This window comes from Ceratotherium simum, chromosome 15, assembly GCF_057802395.1.
Source record: "Ceratotherium simum simum isolate JZ-2026a chromosome 15, ASM5780239v1, whole genome shotgun sequence".
NCBI lineage: Eukaryota > Metazoa > Chordata > Mammalia > Perissodactyla > Rhinocerotidae > Ceratotherium > Ceratotherium simum.
The window spans coordinates 25,772,027-25,791,705 of NC_141914.1; the positions used below are offsets into that span (position 1 = coordinate 25,772,027).

The 19,679-nt window shown below is 45.5% G+C and overlaps 1 protein-coding gene across 11 annotated transcripts in view; it reads left to right on the top strand.

The window, feature by feature from the left end:
• The window catches only part of KALRN (kalirin RhoGEF kinase), a 633,526-nt gene that overhangs the window by 582,800 nt on the left and 31,047 nt on the right, over positions 1–19,679 (top strand). For 3 of the 11 annotated variants that reach the window (XM_014783031.2, XM_087439716.1, XM_004424506.2), the window contains 6 exons: positions 2,900–3,085; positions 3,468–3,639; positions 7,608–7,846; positions 9,556–9,812; positions 13,371–13,494; positions 14,625–14,684. In XM_014783031.2, the coding sequence (XP_014638517.1) occupies positions 2,900–3,085; positions 3,468–3,639; positions 7,608–7,846; positions 9,556–9,812; positions 13,371–13,494; positions 14,625–14,684 (1,038 nt within the window). Of the gene's footprint in view, positions 1–2,899; positions 3,086–3,467; positions 3,640–7,607; positions 7,847–9,555; positions 9,817–13,370; positions 13,495–14,624; positions 14,685–19,679 lie in introns of those variants that run through there. The other 8 variants (XM_087439715.1, XM_087439714.1, XM_087439717.1 and 5 more) reach the window with 3 other exon arrangements.

Consider the following 19,679-nt stretch of genomic DNA (forward strand, 5'->3'; position numbering starts at 1 on the left):
GGATTTGGGTTTCAGTGAATGTACCAGTTTGCTAGGGCTGCCATAACACAGTACCACAGACTGGGTGGCTTAAACAACAGAAATTTATCATCTCACATCTCTAGAAGCTAGAAGTCTGAAATCAAGGGTTGGGCAAGGGTGGTTCCTTCTGAGGGCTGTGAGGAAAGGATCTGTTCAGGCCTCTCTCCTTGGCTTGTAGATGGCCGTCTTCACGTTCACATGGCACATCGTCTTCTCTCTGTACATACCTCTGTGTCCAAATTTCCCCTTTTTATAAGGACACCAGTCATGCAATTAGGGCTCACCGTAATGACCTCACTTTAACTTGATTCCCTTTGTAAAGACCCCGTCTCCCAATAAGGTCATATTCTGAGGTACTAGGGGTTAAGACTTCAACATATGACTTGGAGGGGGGTACAATTCAGTGAAATTTTGGAAAGCAAATTGACTTTCCTAATTTAAACTTAATAAGTGGCTGTTATTAGTTTATATCCAAACCTCATATATTAACTAAACATAATCTGTTTTGAATATTAATATGATAAAATTGGAACTGACACATCATTGACTGGTACTTAGTTGTTGCTGAACCCCTTAGAGAAAGATGTGGATCTTCTAATCCTGTTTCCTGATAGTCCTGCAACCTAAGATTTCATTATTCCTTTTTGGAGAAAAGGGATTCGCGGAAGCTGAGCTAATTAAGAAAGTAATAGCCTTTTTTTTTTTCCCTGACTAAACTAGAATAGATAGAATAGAATAGATATAAGGCAGACTGGTATATAAGTAAATTTAGAAGATGATATCTGTATTCAAGTTTGGGTTCATGAGTTGGATTCATGATATTCTTGAGCCAAATTATTTTGTCCTCCTTGTCCTTCCAGCCCATTCTGGTGTCCCTGTCTGATTTCCATTGCTTTGTTGTGACCAGGAACTATGCGGAGGGTCTTCTTTGAGGTTCATTTTTTGTAGATTCCCGGTTCTCCGTGGTAGAGCTGAGGCATTAGAGTAAGCAGCATTAGGCAGCGGAAACACACCTGAGTTCTTCCACAGTGTTTCTTTGGTCGTACTAGATGAAGTTGTACACTTTGTCACTTGGAGTTATGCCAGGTCTGAGGCTATTCTGAACAAGCCAAGTAATTCCTATTGCTCTTAAACCTTGTTGTCTCCATGTTTTCTGAGCAGGAGTCTGGCTTGACTTGCTCTCAGTTCTCAGAAGGTCAGAAGGAACTGCCCGCTGACAGGAGGAAGGGCATCTGATGGTGCTGTCTGGCTCAAGTTAGACTTCACAGGAAGTATATTGTGCATGTGTGTGTGTCTACGGAAGGCCACACACAGGAGCGTGGAATCATTTTCTCTTTTAAATCAAGCACCACCATCTTTTTTCATCAAGCCCCAGAGAATCTGCTTTGCATTCTTTCAGCTAATTGGGAAGAACTGTGAATGTACTTCCATTCCTTCTGAGGTCCGTGGCTTTGGGCCAGGGAGCAGTTAGCCCCCTCACTTAGCTTCCCTCCCTTTAAATCCTCTAGCTTTCCCTTTAGCGTCAGCAGGGCTATAACTCACGGGTCAGGCTCTTATGTAATATCAACAGAGCTGTTGGAGCTCTCCTGGCTAGCTGGTCATTGGCTTAATATTAACTTTGGACCAAGGTAGAGATAAGCCTATGTGGCTGCTGACCTTGACAGTTAGGAGCCATGATCCAAGCAGAGGGCAGACATTTCACAGGAACATGAAAGAAAAGTGACCTGTGTGCTGGGTAATGTTTGGAGTAGGGCATTGTATGCAGAGAATGGCCCATATTTGCACTAAAAGGCGAAAGTCATCACCTGAGAGAGTACAGTTCAGAGGAGGCCCTCTGACTGCTGTCTCAGATGTCAGTGTCTTCTTGTTGCAGAATAGTAGGAAAAGCAAGGCTTTCTTTTGTGTGTGTGTGTGTGTGAGGGAGATCAGCCCTGAGCTAACATCTGCCAATCCTCCTCTTTTTGCTGAGGAAGACTGGCCCTGGGCTAACATCCGTGCCCATCTTCCTCCACTTTATATGGGATGCCACCGCAGCATGGCTTGACAAGCGGTGCGTCGGTGCGCGCCCGGGATCCGGGCCTGCGAACCCTGGGCCACTGCAGCGGAGCACGTGCACTTAACGGCTTGCGCCACTGGGCCAGCCCCAAGCGAGGCTTTCTGATAGCATCTGTGAAGACTTGCTAGGTTGGGCCATATTCCCTTTGAAGATGTGAAGAAGTCTCTGAAAATCTGGTTAGAAACTAGCAAACCAAATAGGCTCCACCTCCTAGGCTGGAGGCATTTTAAGAATGATCACAAGACCCAGAAAAATATCTACCAGCTTATAAAATAGGTGGTACCCCAACTTTACCTGTTGATCTATAGCAGGAGATTAAGACTTCAGAATTGCCCCATCCTGAAATACTAGAAGGAGGAGAGAGGGGCCACCTCATCAGAATGTTTTTGGTCTTGCCTGCATCACTTCCCTTGGCCACAGGTTGGTTCCAGCTTCATGGCCACAAGAGTACCCCAGGTCCTTGGCCCATGCTGCCAGGCAGGCACATTTCTCAGAGCTCTTCTAGCTCCAGGTGTCACCTACTTTCTGTTCTCCTTTTAATAAAAAATAAGAAGGACCAGGATAATTCCTGAACATCTTTTTAGCTAATAATTTTATCTTCCTTCCTTCTGGCATTTTCTTGGAGCTGCTTCTTAGCTTTTCCTTTCCCTCCAGGGCCCTGGTGTCTGCCCTAGATGAGTGGGTGGGTCCTAATTCAGTCTCTTACTAGATCCCTGAGGCTTTTGGTGTCAGGTCCCCAGAGGGGGAGATCCTGTGGACCCAGAGGGCTGTGGCCATCTCCCCATTTTTCACCTACTTCACCCCAGCCCTTCTTCCTGTCAGGGCACCCTGACGGCTCAGGGGAAGCTGCTGCAGCAGGACACGTTCTATGTGATTGAGCTGGATGCAGGCATGCAGTCCCGGACCAAGGAGAGGCGCGTGTTCCTCTTTGAGCAAATTGTCATCTTCAGTGAACTGCTCAGAAAGGGATCCCTCACCCCGGGCTACATGTTCAAAAGGAGCATCAAGGTGAGAATCCCAGTGGGGATGAGAAAGAGCAAAAAAGTGCCAAATTGGGGAGAGCTGCTTCTCTAAGACAGGCACTGGAATGAGTGAGGATCCAGAACATTGAAGATCTTTCAGCCTAATAACCTTTGGGCATAAAGGTTGAATATCTGTTGGGGGGATGGGGTGGAAATGACAGGCTGAGTGCCAGTCTCTGGGGTGGTCCTGCAGGTTCTCCAGGATCATGTCATTCACTCAAAGACAGAAAGCAAAGTATTTAGCTGTTAGATCCATGGCAAAATTTTGGAAACATGCCCTGAAATGAAAACTTTGAGGAACTGTAATATGTTGTTGATTTTTTTTTAAACCCTTTAAATATGGAAAGGATCAACTTGGTTTCTTCCAGATGAATTACTTGGTCCTGGAGGAGAATGTGGACGATGACCCCTGCAAGTTTGCGCTCATGAACAGGGAGACTTCGGAGAGGGTTGTTCTGCAAGCCGCCAATGCTGACATCCAGCAGGCCTGGGTGCAGGACATCAATCAAGTCTTAGAAACACAGAGAGACTTCTTAAATGGTGGGTATTGGGCCTGGCTTCTAGCAGGGCTGTTTTCAGGGGACCCCACCCCTCTGAGCTTTCTTGGATCTAGGCTCATGGTGAGTTATGAGCCCAGATCACATTTTATATGCATTCCAACTTTGTGGTTTTCAGAAACACTTTGTTTAGAATTTTTCTGAACCTGAATATGCAAGTGGAACAGATGGGGCATGATAAAGAAGCCCCATCTTTCCACAAGAAGAGATATTCTCTTATAGCCTTGATGTAGGGTATATGCCTTGTGGCCACCACTACCAGCTGGTAATATTGGGGCAAAAGTCTGAAATGGGCACATCCTCTTTGTCCTACGGACCAGCTGTCAATGACATGTGTTTTCCCATTTGGTGGCTAATGGCTGGTAACCTCACAGATTCTCTAGTGTTATCTAGAGATAACTGGGAGGTTGGCAGATCAGCTCAAATCCCCCCCTCTGCTCCCAATGGTGTGAGAGCCTGGCTAAGTCATCTTGCTGGCCAACCTCACCCCTTTCAAATGAGAAGTGATTGCTAACTAAATTTCAGTAACTTTCAGTAATTTTGAAACTTCCCAGAACAAATTGATGATTACGCAGGCAATGTCACTCTCCATGGACCCTGCAGAAGTCTCCTAACAGGTGGTGTGAACGGAAATGAAGCGGAGTTGCTACCCTGTTTACATTTCTTTATTTCTTTTTCCCTGCTGGGATTTTCTTCCTATTGAGCTTGTCATGTGAAAGGAGGTAGACATTTTTTAACTAGGGTTGACCCGCTGAGTTGATGAGCTCAGAAGTCTTTCTGAGCAGAAGTGGAGCTTGAAGTTGAAGGCAAAATGTAACCGGTAACCAAATAAACCTGGAGACTCAGCAGCACATATGCCTGTGTACACACACGCATACACACACGTGTGCACATGGGCCCACCCTCCAGGGTGTCACCTCTTATTGCCAGTACTGGAATCTGGACTCTCTTTCAAATGATGCAGATAGAGCACTTGTTGGATGTCTAGCGTAGACTGAATGCTGTGGGGAAAGATTCAAGGTGACTTACTAGTTGAGGACCTTGGACAAGTCATGACGTTTCTCTGGGCCTCGGTTGGCTCATTTTGTGAAAAGGACAAGTAATCTACTTTGCCCATGCTGGCATGTGCCATGGTGTGCCAGCAGTACCGGAAGCAGAAAAACATGGCACGCATCCCTACAGCATCAGCTTTACTCCAGGGTAAAGGAGTTAACACATTGTGTTTATTTTAAAACACATAAAAATAAGTTATCTAGCAGGATGCCATGACTTTTGAAGATAGAAGAGGAGACTTCAAAGCAATTTTGCACTTAGAGTATTTTTGGGTCATGCCCCCTGCTCCCCCAGCTCTAGAGCAGTTTGGTAAAAAAACTAGACTGGTGATCTCCAGGGTTTTTTCTCATTCTAAAAAGTCTAAAATTAAACACCAGCCCAGCCCTGAGGGATAGTAATGAAAGTTGTATATAGTTTATGGTTTCTGAACGCACAACTTTGAATTAACACTTTTGTTGATAAAATAATTTTATGCAAAAATATATGCATATATAAAATACACTCATTAAATTGCATTCTGTTGTTAGGAATTTCTTTTTTTTTTTTTTTAAAGATTTTATTTATTTATTTATTTTCACCCAAAGCCCCAGTAGATTGTTGTATGTCATAGCTGCACATCCTTCTAGTTGCTGTATGTGGCACACGGCCTCAGCATGGCCGGAGAAGCGGTGCATTGGTGCACGCCCGGGATCCGAACCCTGGCCACCAGCAGCGGAGCGTGAGCACTTAACCGCTAAGCCACGGGGCCGGCCCATGGAATTTCTGATAGAGTCTAGGCTGGGATGAAGTTTTTAAGTTTATCAATTCAGGACAAAAGAAAAATACGGTAGGACAATAAATTGAAACCAGAAATAATTGAAGTAACAATAATGGTTCCCATATATTGAGTCCTTTCTCTGTGCCAGACACAATGCTAAGCATTTCACATGTATGTAAGCATTTCACATTTAATCCTCACATCAACATGGAAAAGTACTATCATCCTATATTTTTCAGGTGAGGAAAAGGAGGGTCAGAGAAGTTAAGAAACTTGTCCAGTATCATAAAAACAGTAGGTGATAGAACAAGGACTTGAATCCAGAGCTGTATGACTTTAATGGCTCTTAGCCACAGAACTGCAGTATTGTTGCTCGTGGTAGGACACACATTTATCTGTGAGCTCCCTAGCAAGCAAAGCAAAGAAAGAAACAGGATCAGCCGTGAGACACTGTATCCATCAGCTAGAAACAAACCCTGTCAGATGATGTACAGCTTTCTTGGTCCAAAGACCTAAGTTATGCAAATTGAGGCTGGTGGAAGAACATAGGATCTCTCTGTAGCTTATTTAAGAAGATGTGCTATTTTCAAACACGTTAGCACAGTTATTGCATATAATCAGGTAGTACCCCAATTCCATGTGATGGGTATTAATTCATAAAGTCAGTTTGACAAAGCCTACTTCGCAACTCTTTGCTATCTACTTAAGACTTAGAACTGCATTTCTTTGGGCATAGTCAATGATTCAGACTTTTATATGGTTCCAAGAGACCTTTCTCCTAATTATAGTGAATTATGGAGCTATTACTGAACTAGATTATCAATACCTAAATATTTAATGCCTACAGAACACTCTCCAGGGAGAAAGGCTGAGCTCTGCCAGGATCCTGCTCTGTACTTTGACACACTAGAGAGACAAGATGTGATGATGGACCAGGTCCAGGCTTTTACTCACAGAGACATGTGCAGGCATCTCAGAGTCCTTTCCCTCCTGAAACCTCAAATAGAAAGGAAGTGTGACCCTATGTTGAGTCCTATTGAAGTGTATACATATCACTATAGAAATGTTCTTATAATTGAAAGTTCTCAGGGCCCCAGCTGTTAACCCACTTAGTTAAATGTTTGTTACAGTGACTACTGATAAAAACAACATAATCAGGCCAGCCCTTGAAGTCCTTGTTATAGAATTTGACCTGTGTGGCTTTTGCCTGGCTGTACCTCTTTCGTACTCAGACCTTGGAACTTTGTTGTCTTAAACTTAGTTAAACAAAGCTCACGTCTTTCCCTTCATATCAGCTTTTCCTCTGCCTCCTTGACTACCATTCTCCCAGTCTCCAAACCTGAGTGACCCTTGATTCCTGCCTTTTTTCCCATCTAGACTGGGTCAGAGTCTAGTCTCCCTTGGGAACACTTGCCACACAAAATCCCTCCCACATTCCCCCAGGCTCCGCTCTGGTTAGGCCTCTCGCTTACCACTATCTCGTGGCCTCTGAATCAGCCTCTCTGATCCCTCCTCCCAGCCTCTACGAGGTTAATGTTCTTCAAGCATGGCTCTGCTGATAGAGTCTGAATTTAAAACGTGCAGTCATTTAACCCAATCATGTTTCCTGATCTTCAGAACTAAATCCAGACTCAGTAACCTTGGCTTTCTAGATCTTTCACACCATGGCATCTCCAACCTCACTTACCTGTCTTGTCTCCTCCTCCTCCATGGAGACACTTGGCCCTATGCTACAGGTCGTCTGACTCCATCCTGTTCCCCAGACATTCTTCGCACTTGCTTCCCTCCTGCAGAGTCTGCATGTCAGGGTCTGACAGCTGGCCCTCCTCTGAAGCTCCTTATTACCCCCACCACCACCTGTATGTATGTGCACCAACATGCACAATTACAACAGAGTTCTCTCTCCCTCCTTTTGCACAACACTGTGCACCTCACATATGGCACCATTTTGTTTTTGTCTTTTCATTATTTAGGTAGGTTTCTTAGTTCTCACAGTAGATTATAATAAGTTCCTTAAAAACAAGGGTAGTGTCTTCCTCACTTGTCTCCATTATGCCTGGTACAAAGCCTGTACCTAATAAGCCTTCAAATCCTTGTGGGATTCCTAAAGCTTAGAGTAACCGTCTGCTCTTATCCTGCAGCACTACAGTCACCCATTGAGTATCAGCGGAAAGAAAGGAGCACAGCCGTGATGAGGTCCCAGCCTGCTAGGACTCCCCAAGCCAGCCCCAGGCCCTACTCCTCTGTCCCTGTGGGCTCTGAGAAGCCCCCAAAGGGCTCCAGCTATAACCCACCTCTGCCACCCCTGAAGATATCTACCTCCAATGGCAGTCCAGGGTTTGACTACCACCAGCCTGGGGACAAGTTTGAGGCCAACAAGGTAAGTGACAGCCCATTACTCCCACCCTTACCACTCTGAGGGCACAGCCTCGGGGCTCACTTTAGGAAGTAGCATCTTTTTATGCTGATCATTTTAGCAAGAACAGCCCACTAAATACAGCCTAGTCTCAATTATTTCTCTTTCTTCCCCAGCAAATTGAGTAAGGTAGCCCAGTTCCCTCTGGCTCAGATACTTGGTGTTAAAGGGCTGTTGTCATTTGCAGAAACTCAATGCAAATATAAGGTATTATTGTAGAGGCAATTATGAAGACGGGTGATATATACCAAATAGAGTAGTTGTGGTGTGGATCATCTAAAACTCACAACTCTAGTGTGTGACATCTTAAAGAGATTGCCCTTTCTAATGATGAGCTGCTAAAGTGAGCTCACAGTTCTTCACCATCCGTTGGCTGATGTGGCAAAGGGAAGTTACTCATCTGTGAGCGAATGGGGTAAGCCAGCCTTGGAATAAACATTTGTCATAAATAACCCACAATTCAAACATCACCATGAGGCTAGTCGTAGACTTAACTGTAGACCCAATCAACACAGCTATTTTGATGCTACACAGTAAGAGGAATGAGAACAAATGGGAAAAGTTCTAGATTAGGAGTCAGGCAATCTGGTTTCTGTTCCAAATCCCGCAACTCACTTGCTCTAGAACCTTAGCAAATAGTTAATCTCATGAGGCCTCAGTTTTCTCTAGAACTCAATGGGTCTGTGAATAGGAACAGCTACATTTTTGACCTACCTACATATTTTGATTTTATAGTTTTATTCTTTTTACCAAAATTATTAGATGATATTGATTTTTTTTAATGAACTATTAATGTCTAAGTTCAATTCTGTATTGGAGTAACTGTACCAAGCTATTTCATCACAAGACCTGGAAATGATTTTCCATCTTAAAAACCCCCTGCCCTTGTGAATAAGTTGAAGTCACATTGCATTTTGTCAAACTTACTGAAGAATTTCTGGTTCTCATCATGCTCTGCGAGGCAGCCAAGCTTCCTTGGGAGTTACAGGTCTGTCCAGAAGCAGCTTCCCTGGTGTAGAGTTATGTGAAAAGGCTATGCAGGCAGGACCTCTCAGATTAATGAATACAGTGGGGGTGGGGGTGGGGGCTAGGGGATTTCCATTCCCACAGGAGTTGGGTCAGGGTAGGTCATGGCCTTGCCTTTGAATTAGGCAAATGTCTCATTGTTACTTCTGTCTCAAGGAGGGTCAGAATGTAAAGTAAGACCAATGTTTTTTCAAAAGGAAGAGAAAAATATATCAAAGGGTCTATGTTTTTCCATTATGGGGTTCTGACCCCTGACCTGACCTTTGCCCTGACCTCACTCTGCTGAGGTGCATACATATCCCTGTGCCAGTGCCATGCTCTACCTTCCATTAGTGAGAAGATACTGGCAGGAAGGTTGCCTGCTAGGGAGGGACTTCCAGGAGGAAGGTGTGTTTATACCTTTACCTAGGCCGGGCAGTATCTCTACCTGTTCACCCTTGGTTATGATATTGTATGAAACATTACTATAAAAAATGCATTTTCAGAGCACGTCTATGAATATAATTTCATTACTCAAGATACTTATCTTCTGCCTCCTACTTACCCTGCTAGTAGGAAGTTTGGCTTTCAACCACCCAGTAGGATGGAGAGCAAGCCCATGTGACCAGCCTTCTTGTGTCTGTGTCCCTCTCGCCCTTGTCTCCTAGCAGAGCGACCTGGGAGGCTGCAATGGGACCTCGTCCATGGCCGTGATCAAAGATTACTATGCACTGAAGGAGAACGAAATCTGTGTGAGCCAAGGTGAGGTGGTCCAGGTCCTCGCCGTCAACCAGCAGAACATGTGCCTGGTGTACCAGCCTGCCAGCGACCATTCCCCTGCGGCCGAGGGCTGGGTCCCGGGCAGCATCCTGGCGCCCATCACCAAAGCCACGGCAACAGCAGAAAATAGTGACGGGAGCATCAAGTAAGTGCCTCGTTGGCTTCCCCGGGAGAGGAGTATGTGGATTAAAAAAATTCAAAAGCAAACAAAGAACACAAAAATGCAAACACACGGTAGGGAATTACTGCTGCCTATTCTCGACAGCGCCACCGGAACCAATGTTTGAGTGCTGGAACCACACGCAGCATGGGGCATCCAGGCTGGAGTGTTCCGATTTTTTGTTGTTGTTGATGATAGTGGCAGTGATTTTTCTTTCCTTTTCGTTTATAATTTTCTCTTCCTTTTTTCCCCTCTTTTTCCCCCCTTCGTTAAGAAAAGAACCCTACTGAGACCCTAGATGACAAAAGGCATGCCTTCCGTTGCTCCATTTGACCCACCACAGGATTCACTGGACTGGACTTCTATTTATATTGTATTAAGTTACTGATATATATATATAAATATTTTTGATTGACACCAAAAAATTACCTTAGCACAAATGCCAGACCTGTATAGGTCAGAGGCCCGCTGCTTCTCCCAGGAGAGAGGGAACTTTTTGGTTGTCTATGGCAATTCCTCTGTACAGATTGTAAGTTTTTTTTTTTTTTAATTTTCCCCCTCCCCTGTCACTCTAATATATGTTCATGGTAATTTGTAAGATATTTCTTTTCCTCATTTTGGTTGCGAAGACCCTTCTGAACACATTCCTGTATAAAGTATTTTGCACTATTTAAAGAAACCCATATGGATGAAGTCAGGTTGTGCAATATAATGGAGAGTCACAATGTCCATCATTGTACCTGTAATGTAACTAATAATTTTAAATGTACTATTTTAAATATGTAAAATAAATTTTCACCATGAGCATGTTTTAATGAAGTTCAAGACTAGTTGACCCTTTTTCCCCCATTTCACTATTCTGGGACTTTTAAATGTGCAAATGATTCTTCTTTTTTCTTTTTCCTTTCTGTATTTTAGGAATTGGTTGAATGCATTGGCACCTTTTTCCTACACAAAACATGCCTTTGTTGCTAAAGCTCCAACCCTAGCTTTCCCTTCTCAACAGCCCCTATTGGTTTTCTCTAATCTCTAAGATGAGGAATGATGCAGATTGGATGCTGTCCAACTGGGTGACCTTGAGGTCCTGACATCAATTAATGACTAGAGTAGAAGGCAGTGTTTGGTGTGCATCCCCCACTGCTTTCTATGCTGTGTGGTCATCCACGGCAGGAGCTCCCATAAGATATCTGAGCAGGGGCACCAACAGCTTCTTTGACCCTTTCTATAGCTCAGGGGATAGAGGCTACTGACCTCATCCTGGTCTTTCTAGGTAACCACAGGTCCAGCTGGAAATCAGTAGTGGCCTCTAAGGCACAATAGCCTCAATTCATTTTATCTAAAGACACTTGGTTTTGCTACCTTTTAAGAAGCCTTGGGAATAAAGGCCCTCAAAGCACTGAAGTTCCTATTAATCAGTGGCCTTACAGAGCTAACATATAATGATTTGTGATCTAATTATCCAGACACTCAGCACTTCTTCCTCCTCACCTTTGGGTCTTTTTGTCACTTTTTCACACCTTCCATGGGAGGGAAGGTAGGAGGAGTGTCAGGCTGGGCGAAAGAGAACAGATGCAAATACAAATTGGTCATTTTGGTTCCTTGTCAGTTGCTCTTGCACAAGGGTTGGTGGGGGTGGAGCAGAGCAACTGACGAAAAGTGGTTGTCGGTATCTATCAGTGAGGGACACTCACTGCACCCTCCCCGGGGCCTGTTATGACCACAGGGGTCAGAGTTGGTTGTGATGCCTACAATATAAATGTCACGAAACCCTGTTTCCACATCAGTCCCTGGGCTTACGGGCAAGAGATGGAAGCTCCCCAAACCATGATGACAAGTTCTTCTGGGAAGAAGAATATGAGATTGAGCCTGTCCTGATGCTTGTACTACTCCGAGTCTTCCTTCTGAACGTTATTTGTAACATTTCTAGTTTCTCACCAAGCATCCTGAATGATCTAGAGGGTTGCAGTAGACATAGGAACATACCCCCACACTCACACATGCACACACTATGCTGTCTGCCCTGGGAGTCTTTTCAGCAGGGACCTCCCTGACTCAAGATGTTCTCCGAATGAGCCAGGGACATGGGTTTTGGGGGTAAAGATATGAGATGAAAGTCTGAAGTTAACAGAGTGATGTTATCTAAGGTTAGTTTCCATGACTGGTTCTCACTCGGATATAACAGTTGGAGCGAGGAGCTAGTATGCTGGGGATCCTAGAGGGCCTGCCTATTTGGCAGGTACAGGAGAAGGTCTGGCCAAGAGATTCTTGCTTTTTGAAGGAGCCCCCTTTCTGCAAAAATTTGAGAACATGGCTATGATAGCTCTTTCCTACTCAGAAGGTTGATTGTTGAGTATATGTGTTAGTGACAAATATTTTAGGAACACCTTCCTCAGGACATCCTAAAATTCCTGACATATATGGAGTTTTATGGAGGAGATGCTATACGTTTTGGGGCATCCTCCTTCCTCCCAAATCTCATATGCTTCTCTCTCTCTCCTCTCTCCCTTAATGAAGCCTCTTTTCATTGAACCCTGTCTGCATAGGCCTAAATTTGACAAGGAGACACTGAAGGGAAGCCAACCTCACTTATCCCAGGCAATGTTAGAACTTCATCCAAACTGTGACTACACCTGAAATTGATGATGCCTGCTCAGGGTCACTGATGCTGTTTGTGACTTGGCTTTTGGTGTATTTGAGTCCTGACATAAGTGGAACTTGAGAGCTCTGCTCTGAGCTTCTCTTCACAGGTCTGTGAAGAAGTAGTTCCCATCCCCTGAGGGGAAGAAATAAAATAGGATGGTGTGAAAGGGCATTGCTGCCCTCACCTCCCTGAGAGCACGTATTGGGTCTTCTCCCAACAAGAAAACTCTAGCACCTCTTAGTGATTGACAGAGCCCTGTATTCACAAACACTGAGTGATGTGGAGAATGTAGACCGAGAAACCCTTCATCCTAAAATATCCATCTAAATGAGTAGGTGCTCAACTGTTTTAAGTCAAGTGCCCCAGAAAACCCTATCTGTACTATAGTGTTGGGAGTGGCCACAGCCCAAATACAAATAATGAGATGGAAACCTCGAAATCATCCTTTTGGGTCTTTGTATCTGGTCCTGGGAAAGTGCTAGTAGCTTATGCACCATAGAATATACTTCTCTTATCTTTCCTGTTTTACCCCTACCCCAACCCCACTCCCCATTCTTCCCATCCACCATACCCTTCAGGAAGGGAATTCCTCAGTCCTATACGGCCTTACCAGTATGATATAAAAAATCCCCTTGGTAGAGTTTAATAACTCATATTTTCCTCAAATGCTGCAGCCAACCTCGCACATCTATCAGGAGGGGTCAAAGTTCATCCTCACTCACTGTTGGAGGTGAGATCAGCTGCCAGCCACCACAGGAGCTGGCATGCAGGTTTGGGGCCTCTGAAGCCAGGGCTTGACTGGAGCACCTCACCTACTGACTCATCTAAGGGTGGCAAGCCCACCTACCGTCTCACTCTGCCCTGACCTGCCATTTTGATTGGTGCATTTTTTGGTACAACAGGAAGTCATGTTCATGGCATACTCTACGCATGAGAAAGCGGGCAGAAGTGGAGAACACGGGTAAAAATGAAGCCACAGGGTCTCGTAAACCCAAGGATATTCTGGGCAACAAAGTCTCTGTTAAAGTGAGTAAGGTATTCCGCAGCTGTGTCCACCTCTCATCTCCTCCCACCCTGCAGCATTCTCACGAGGCAACTTGGGTGGATGGGATTTTTTTTCCTCAGTGTGGGGACCAGAGGGGAAGTAGTTTAGCAGGATTTTGCATGCAAGATCAATTTATTTTTTATTTTTTATTTCTCCTGGCAACTTCGATTCAAATAAGTAAGTATCATCTCTTTTTTTTTTCTTTTATGCCTTTCTCTTTATCCTGTGCAGATGTTTTATAGCAAAATTATCTGCAGCATTATTCTCTTAGAAATGCAAGGTGCTTAATTCACACTAAAGTTCTCAAAGCTTCCCATTCAGTATCCCAGGTTTTAAAAATACTTGCAGGGTAAAGAGATTAGGGATGCTTTCCAAACCCCCAACCCTGTGAAGTCTGAGGTTTGGAATTTAAGGGCTACTGTGTCTTTGGTCAAGTTTCATTTCTTTTCCCCAGAATTCAGACAACATCACCTTCAGGCCTATGCGTGGGCGGGGATGGGAGACACACTGGTGAAGCCCAAGTTATTGCTTTCTAATAATCCACCTGTTTCTGTGAACTCACTGATTCTAAGCTTTGGCAGACCCTTGTTGTCCCCCATCTTGAAACGATGTGATCTGTTTCAAGTTGGGCCCTCTGAAAAGACCTGCCCCTGAACCATGGAAATTAGACTGCTGATGTTTAATTTGGTTATAATGTGTGATTATCTACCAGGCACTTTTTTCCCTTCCTGGGCAAAATAAGAACAACTGAAACCCATTCTAACGTTCTTCTTGGGGAAAAGAAATTGTATTCTCTCCTTCACCCTCATCTGGGCAGTCCAGCCTCACAGAAGACTACAGTTTAAATTCTACAGCACTCATGCTACATTCAGTTCCCTCCATTGCTGTTTCCTGTGAGATGAGCGGCTGTACGTGATCCCCGCCTCCTCTCCCTGAAAAGAGCATGCTGCGCCCTTGGTGGTTCGCACCCCACCTGAAAAGCACCTGGTTTTCTCTCTGCCCGAGTCCCCATTGCCCATGCTGCTCTGGAGTTCTCCTCGCTCTCTAGCAAAAGCTGCCTGTGTTCTAACTGTGTTCTCTTTCTTCCCCCTTCCTCATGCTGCCCACCAAGGAGACCAACAGTTCCGAGGAGTCAGAGTGTGATGATCTTGACCCTAATACTAGCATGGAGGTAGAAGCAGCTATTGTTGTCCTATTTCCTACAATGATTGTCTTTTTTAATGTGTTCTGTAACAGTGACCTTGCTAAAGTGGCCAGCAAGTCAAGGATGAATTGTTATGTCAGGGCATCTCTGGGTGGCCCATCCCAACTTAAAAAAAAAAAAATTCAGCTCAATTTTGGTGGAAAACTCTACCTAGATATCTTTTTAAATGCATGAACTTCTGTTTCTCTTGAATGTTTGCTTGATATTTTCTTTTTTTGGCGGGTTTGGCTTTATGTAGAAAATATCTAACCTCATTATTGGAAACTTAGAACACATTTTTTTCATGGAAAACGGCATTGTAAAGAGTGGTTGGTTCCTAGCTAAAAGACAAGAACCCATTTAGTTTTAGTTTCTCCCTCCTCCCTTAACCCTCTTTCTTTCCCTTTATCCTCTTCCTCTGGGTCGTCTTCTACTGGGGCCTATTCCTCCCTCAAGGCTCCAGCAAAATCATGTTTTAAGTATGGTTTGTGGAGACCTGGCACCTGGTCACTGTGTATAGCTGGCTGGTAGCAAATGATGAGTGGTTGCAGCAACTCCAGAACCCGCCTCTGCCCGGCCCCCAGGGCTTCTGGGCGGTGGCTGTGCCTACTGTGAGGGGAAAGAAGCCCTGGGAACAGCCTCCCTCCCATACTCTTAGCAGAGGCCTCTCTGGAGTCGGGGAGACTGGAACACTGCCCTTCGGACCTCTCTCACACTCTAGGGTTACAGGGATGTGGGTGTGGAACCACCTCCACCAACAGGAACATCAAATGGACTTCTAGCTCCTCCTACGCTAGGCTCTATTTGGGGTTATAGAAACAGGACCCTTACATGGCTTGCCATGGAGCGACAGCTGTCATAAATTTACAAACCCTGGAGAATCAGAGCAAACTTGGAGCTGGCTTTCCCTGCCCTTTTGTCTTTCAGAGGAAATTGAAATGTTTTTCTCCAAATCTGTGCCCCTATTTCCAGTAATGGATGAAAGTTTAGAGGGTTCTTATAAGCACAAATAGAGACTATTTTTTTGAAAACTTTTTCCTTTTTATAGCCCTCAGCTTTTCACTTAGCTAGATGGACTTTTATTATTCTAATTTGACCTAACCCCAAAGAAATCCACCACCATATTATGACAACCACCACAAAACCAGCAAAGACCATGCAGCCTACTGGGGTAAGTCAGCTGTGGAAGACGCCAATTGAGTAGAATCGGGCCAGAGACAAGTGGTTGTAAGTAGGAGTTCTGCCAGGATAAAATAGTCCCCTGTGGATGTGGGTATTGCCACAGAGCTAAATCTGGCAGGTGTGGGTCAATGCAATGCTCCACTGTGGGAGGAAGTGGATATGGCATTCGTAGCCTAAACGTTATCTTAGAGAATGAGGAAGCCAGGGGAAATTCCTGGCTCTGCTTTCCTTGCATTTCATAGGATAGGCACCAGCTCCCATGGAGCCCACACCTGTCAGTTTGTAGATCCCTGGTGGCACCTATATCTCCAGGCCTAAGTGTTGCTGGCGTGTATCTAATTGTGTTATCATCTGCAAGTAGATGACGGCCAGGCAGAAGGAAGGGAAAAGCCAGATATCTGTGTTCCAGAAGGCAGTTTGGGACCTTTTTCAGCTCTCTGGAGTTGGGGGAGAAGAGTGTCTTTCCCACTCTGCTCTGTAAAGGAACAAGGGGGCCCAGGGGGCTGTGGGACCAGGTGAGCAGCACACTGAGAAGGTTAAGTGATGTAATCAGATGCTCCATTCTATATTCGCATAAGCAAAAGCACATGCACACGTGTGCACACACGTGTCTGAGCTCTGCTTTGTGAATTGAACACGTTTCTTCTTCATCCTAGGCTTGCAGTCCTTTGCATAGGCTGAGTGAGATGGGTCCTGGGGAGGTGCTGTGGGTGCCTAAGCAAAGGCATTAGGATGGTAATGCTGAGCAGAGGAAAGCCAAAAATTGTGTTAATGCAGGTCTGAAAAGTTTTCAAATACAATAGGAGGCAGAAATTTCAATTACCTGGAACTCTTGAGGGGGTGTGTGGGTGGAAACTGCAAATATTCTGGTTAATCCAAGGTTTCTGTAGAGGTGTGGATGTAGCCCTTGTGTATTTCATGCGGCTCTTTTTAAGCATCAGCGAACTCTGCTGAACTGTGTTGCCATGTCGAAATTAACTCGGAGCACATAAGCAGGTCCTGAGGGAAAGCAGGCATCTCGGCACAGCTAGTTTAGTATTTTCAGACAGAAATAATAAATAAAATATAGCAAGTCAGCCTGTTCAACAGGAGTTGAGAATTTTCTTACAGGCTAGGTAAGTAGAACTTTACTGCAATGTCTATTGCAGAAGAAGAAAGTGGCCGATGAAGACAGCTGTACCTCGCAGGCCCACTTGAGGAACAGGTGGGCGGGCCGCCTCTTGAAGGCCTCTCGCTGCTAAATTGACAGTTTTGGTCATGTTACCAGGCCCAACCTGGCCCCAACCTCACTCTTGTCCTCTCAACCTGATTACTGTAGTGGGCGTTGTCTCTGTGGGAGCATATCCCTGTGCCCTGCCGAGCTGAACTGCAGCTCCGTGGCCTGTGCTATGAGCACCTGTGCCTGGAACCCCAGCTGACATCCGGTCCATGCACCACGTGCACTGCTCCATGCTAGGTCTCCTGCCCTGCTCACTGCCTACCCTTGTCCTGCTGCCAGCACATTGATTCCAACCCTAGCTGTGTGCAGGCTCTTGGCTCCTGCCTCCACAGGAATGTCACTACCAAAGCATTCTTTGTTTTTTCTCAATTGGTCAATTGAAGCCTTCCTTTAAGGAGCAGTTTCCTGGAGTCTTTTCTTACACACTAGCTGCTTGCTTACCCTCAGGGCTGGCATATGTCCCGCCATACTGTTTTAGGGAGCTATATGAGCACATCTTTGAAAGCTAATTAAGAGGAAAATAAAGCACCTTGAATCCTAGGAATCTGATTTACAGAGCTTTCCAAGAACGCTCAATTATGTGAAGGAGGCAATTCTGCTCTAAGGTTTACATCCTTTTTCTTCCCCTGTAGAGACACACTTGTGAATATTCTCAAGTACAACCCCTACTCCCAACCCCCAACACACAGGCCACACCACCAACCGCTGCAAGATTGGCTCCGGGTCTATGCGATCCCCTCGTGGCCTCGCACCCTCTTCTCTCCTGCTGATCCGTGACCACACCTCAGAGAACTGTTCTAAACATGGCAAGGGTCTGCCCAGAGTTCACCTTACTTCCTTACCTTGCACTGATTACACTTTGGGGGTGTGTAGGAGTGGAGGGGAATATTATATGTGAGAGACATGGTCCTACGTGGAAAAAGAGTCAAATCAGACTGAAAATCAAACATTAGGCTGTCTTGGAAACAAGTTCACATTAATTTATTATTTCCTGTGCAGCTTAGACTGCTGATGGCCTTTTATTGACAAGGACTGCAGGCGTGACAGGGGGCTGGGCACCACATGCCCCCTGCCAGCTTCTCAGTCCTGCCCCTGCCCCAGCGTCTGCGCTGACACCCAGGCTGGAGCTAGGGCTTGAGGTTCAAGGGGCAGCATCTGCCCACTGAGCCAATGCCCATCTCGGAGAAGTCTGGATGCTTTCTGAGCTGTATTGGATTTCTCATAGGACCCATGCTAGGCAGGTTCCCACACCCATACCGCCTCTGAGAAGTTGTCTGAGGGCTTTTGCACCTGCCCTCCAAAACCAGCACTGCACTTGCCTACATCATACGCTGGAGTAGGAAGACCTGAACCAACATCCCAACTTGGGCTTTGTCTTCAGGGATAAGGATTCTCAGCCCAGCTTTTAAGTCATGTCCAATTAATTAAATACATCTTAAATTAAAAAAAAAAATTCCAATACCACTTTTAGCAGAGAAGGTCAATCTATCAGAGTAAGAGTTGTCACGATTCCAGAAAGACTCCATCTCTGCCCCAGCCATTTACCACAGGGCCAGCCTCATCCACAACACGGAGTCAGTGCCGACATTACCCTCGGTCATAATACCAGCCACGGCATGCTTAGCTCTGGGGGTTACTTTCTGCAGTAAGAACAGGGTTGGGATCTTGTGGGAGATGGTTCTGAGAGATGAGGGGGAGAAAGCACTTGGAGAGGTGAAGCTAATTTGGGAGGAAATTTCCAATTAGGGTAATAATCTTAGAGTCCATGGGAACTTGGAAACCTTTAGTTAATCCCATCTGTACCCACCACCGTTGTTCCCCCACCTACACCATCCTGCTTCCCTCTTGGAGCAACCCATCTCCAGGTTGTTTTTAATCTAAAACACAGATCCTGGCAGACGAGAAGACCTGCCTTTTCGTGCCAGTTTTTCTGTATGAATTTGTTATTCAGTTTTCCAGCTCAGCAAAGAGGAATATCATTTCTGCCCATCCCAGCCTTCTGAGGTGGAAGTATGACTTAAAAATCTCACAAAGGCAGTATCACATGGAAAGAATGCTGAAATGGGAGTCAGAAAAGCTGGACTCTAGTCTGGGTACCATCAGCTGTGAGGCCTCGGACCAGTTAGTTCTGAGCCTCGGGTTTATCTGTGGGAGGTCGCACAGCTCCAGGTAGACAGGTGTTTATGTAAGTGATGTGCAGCCCTAAGGTGTGATAGCAAAGGGCTTTGCTCTCCCAACCTTCTGATTCTGAAAACAACGAGACCCCAACAGAAGAGGAAGTAGAAGATTCTGTGCCTTGCCCCTTAAAACTTACTTTGCAGGGGATGTGGCGGGAACGACCTGGGTACATTTCCTCCTGAGACCTGACTGGCGTGTCCACTCCCAGCTCTGGGAAGGGTCTGAGTGGCCAGAGCTGACCCTTCTTTCCATTCCCCAGCCCCAGCTCCCATGTCTTCAAAGACAGCCTGCTGCTCCCACCTCAGCTGCCTTGACTCCTTGTCCCAGATTCAGAGCTTCAAAATAACCTGGCCAGACGGATTGAAGGAAACTTTTACACCCCTCGTCAGATGACTGACCACCTG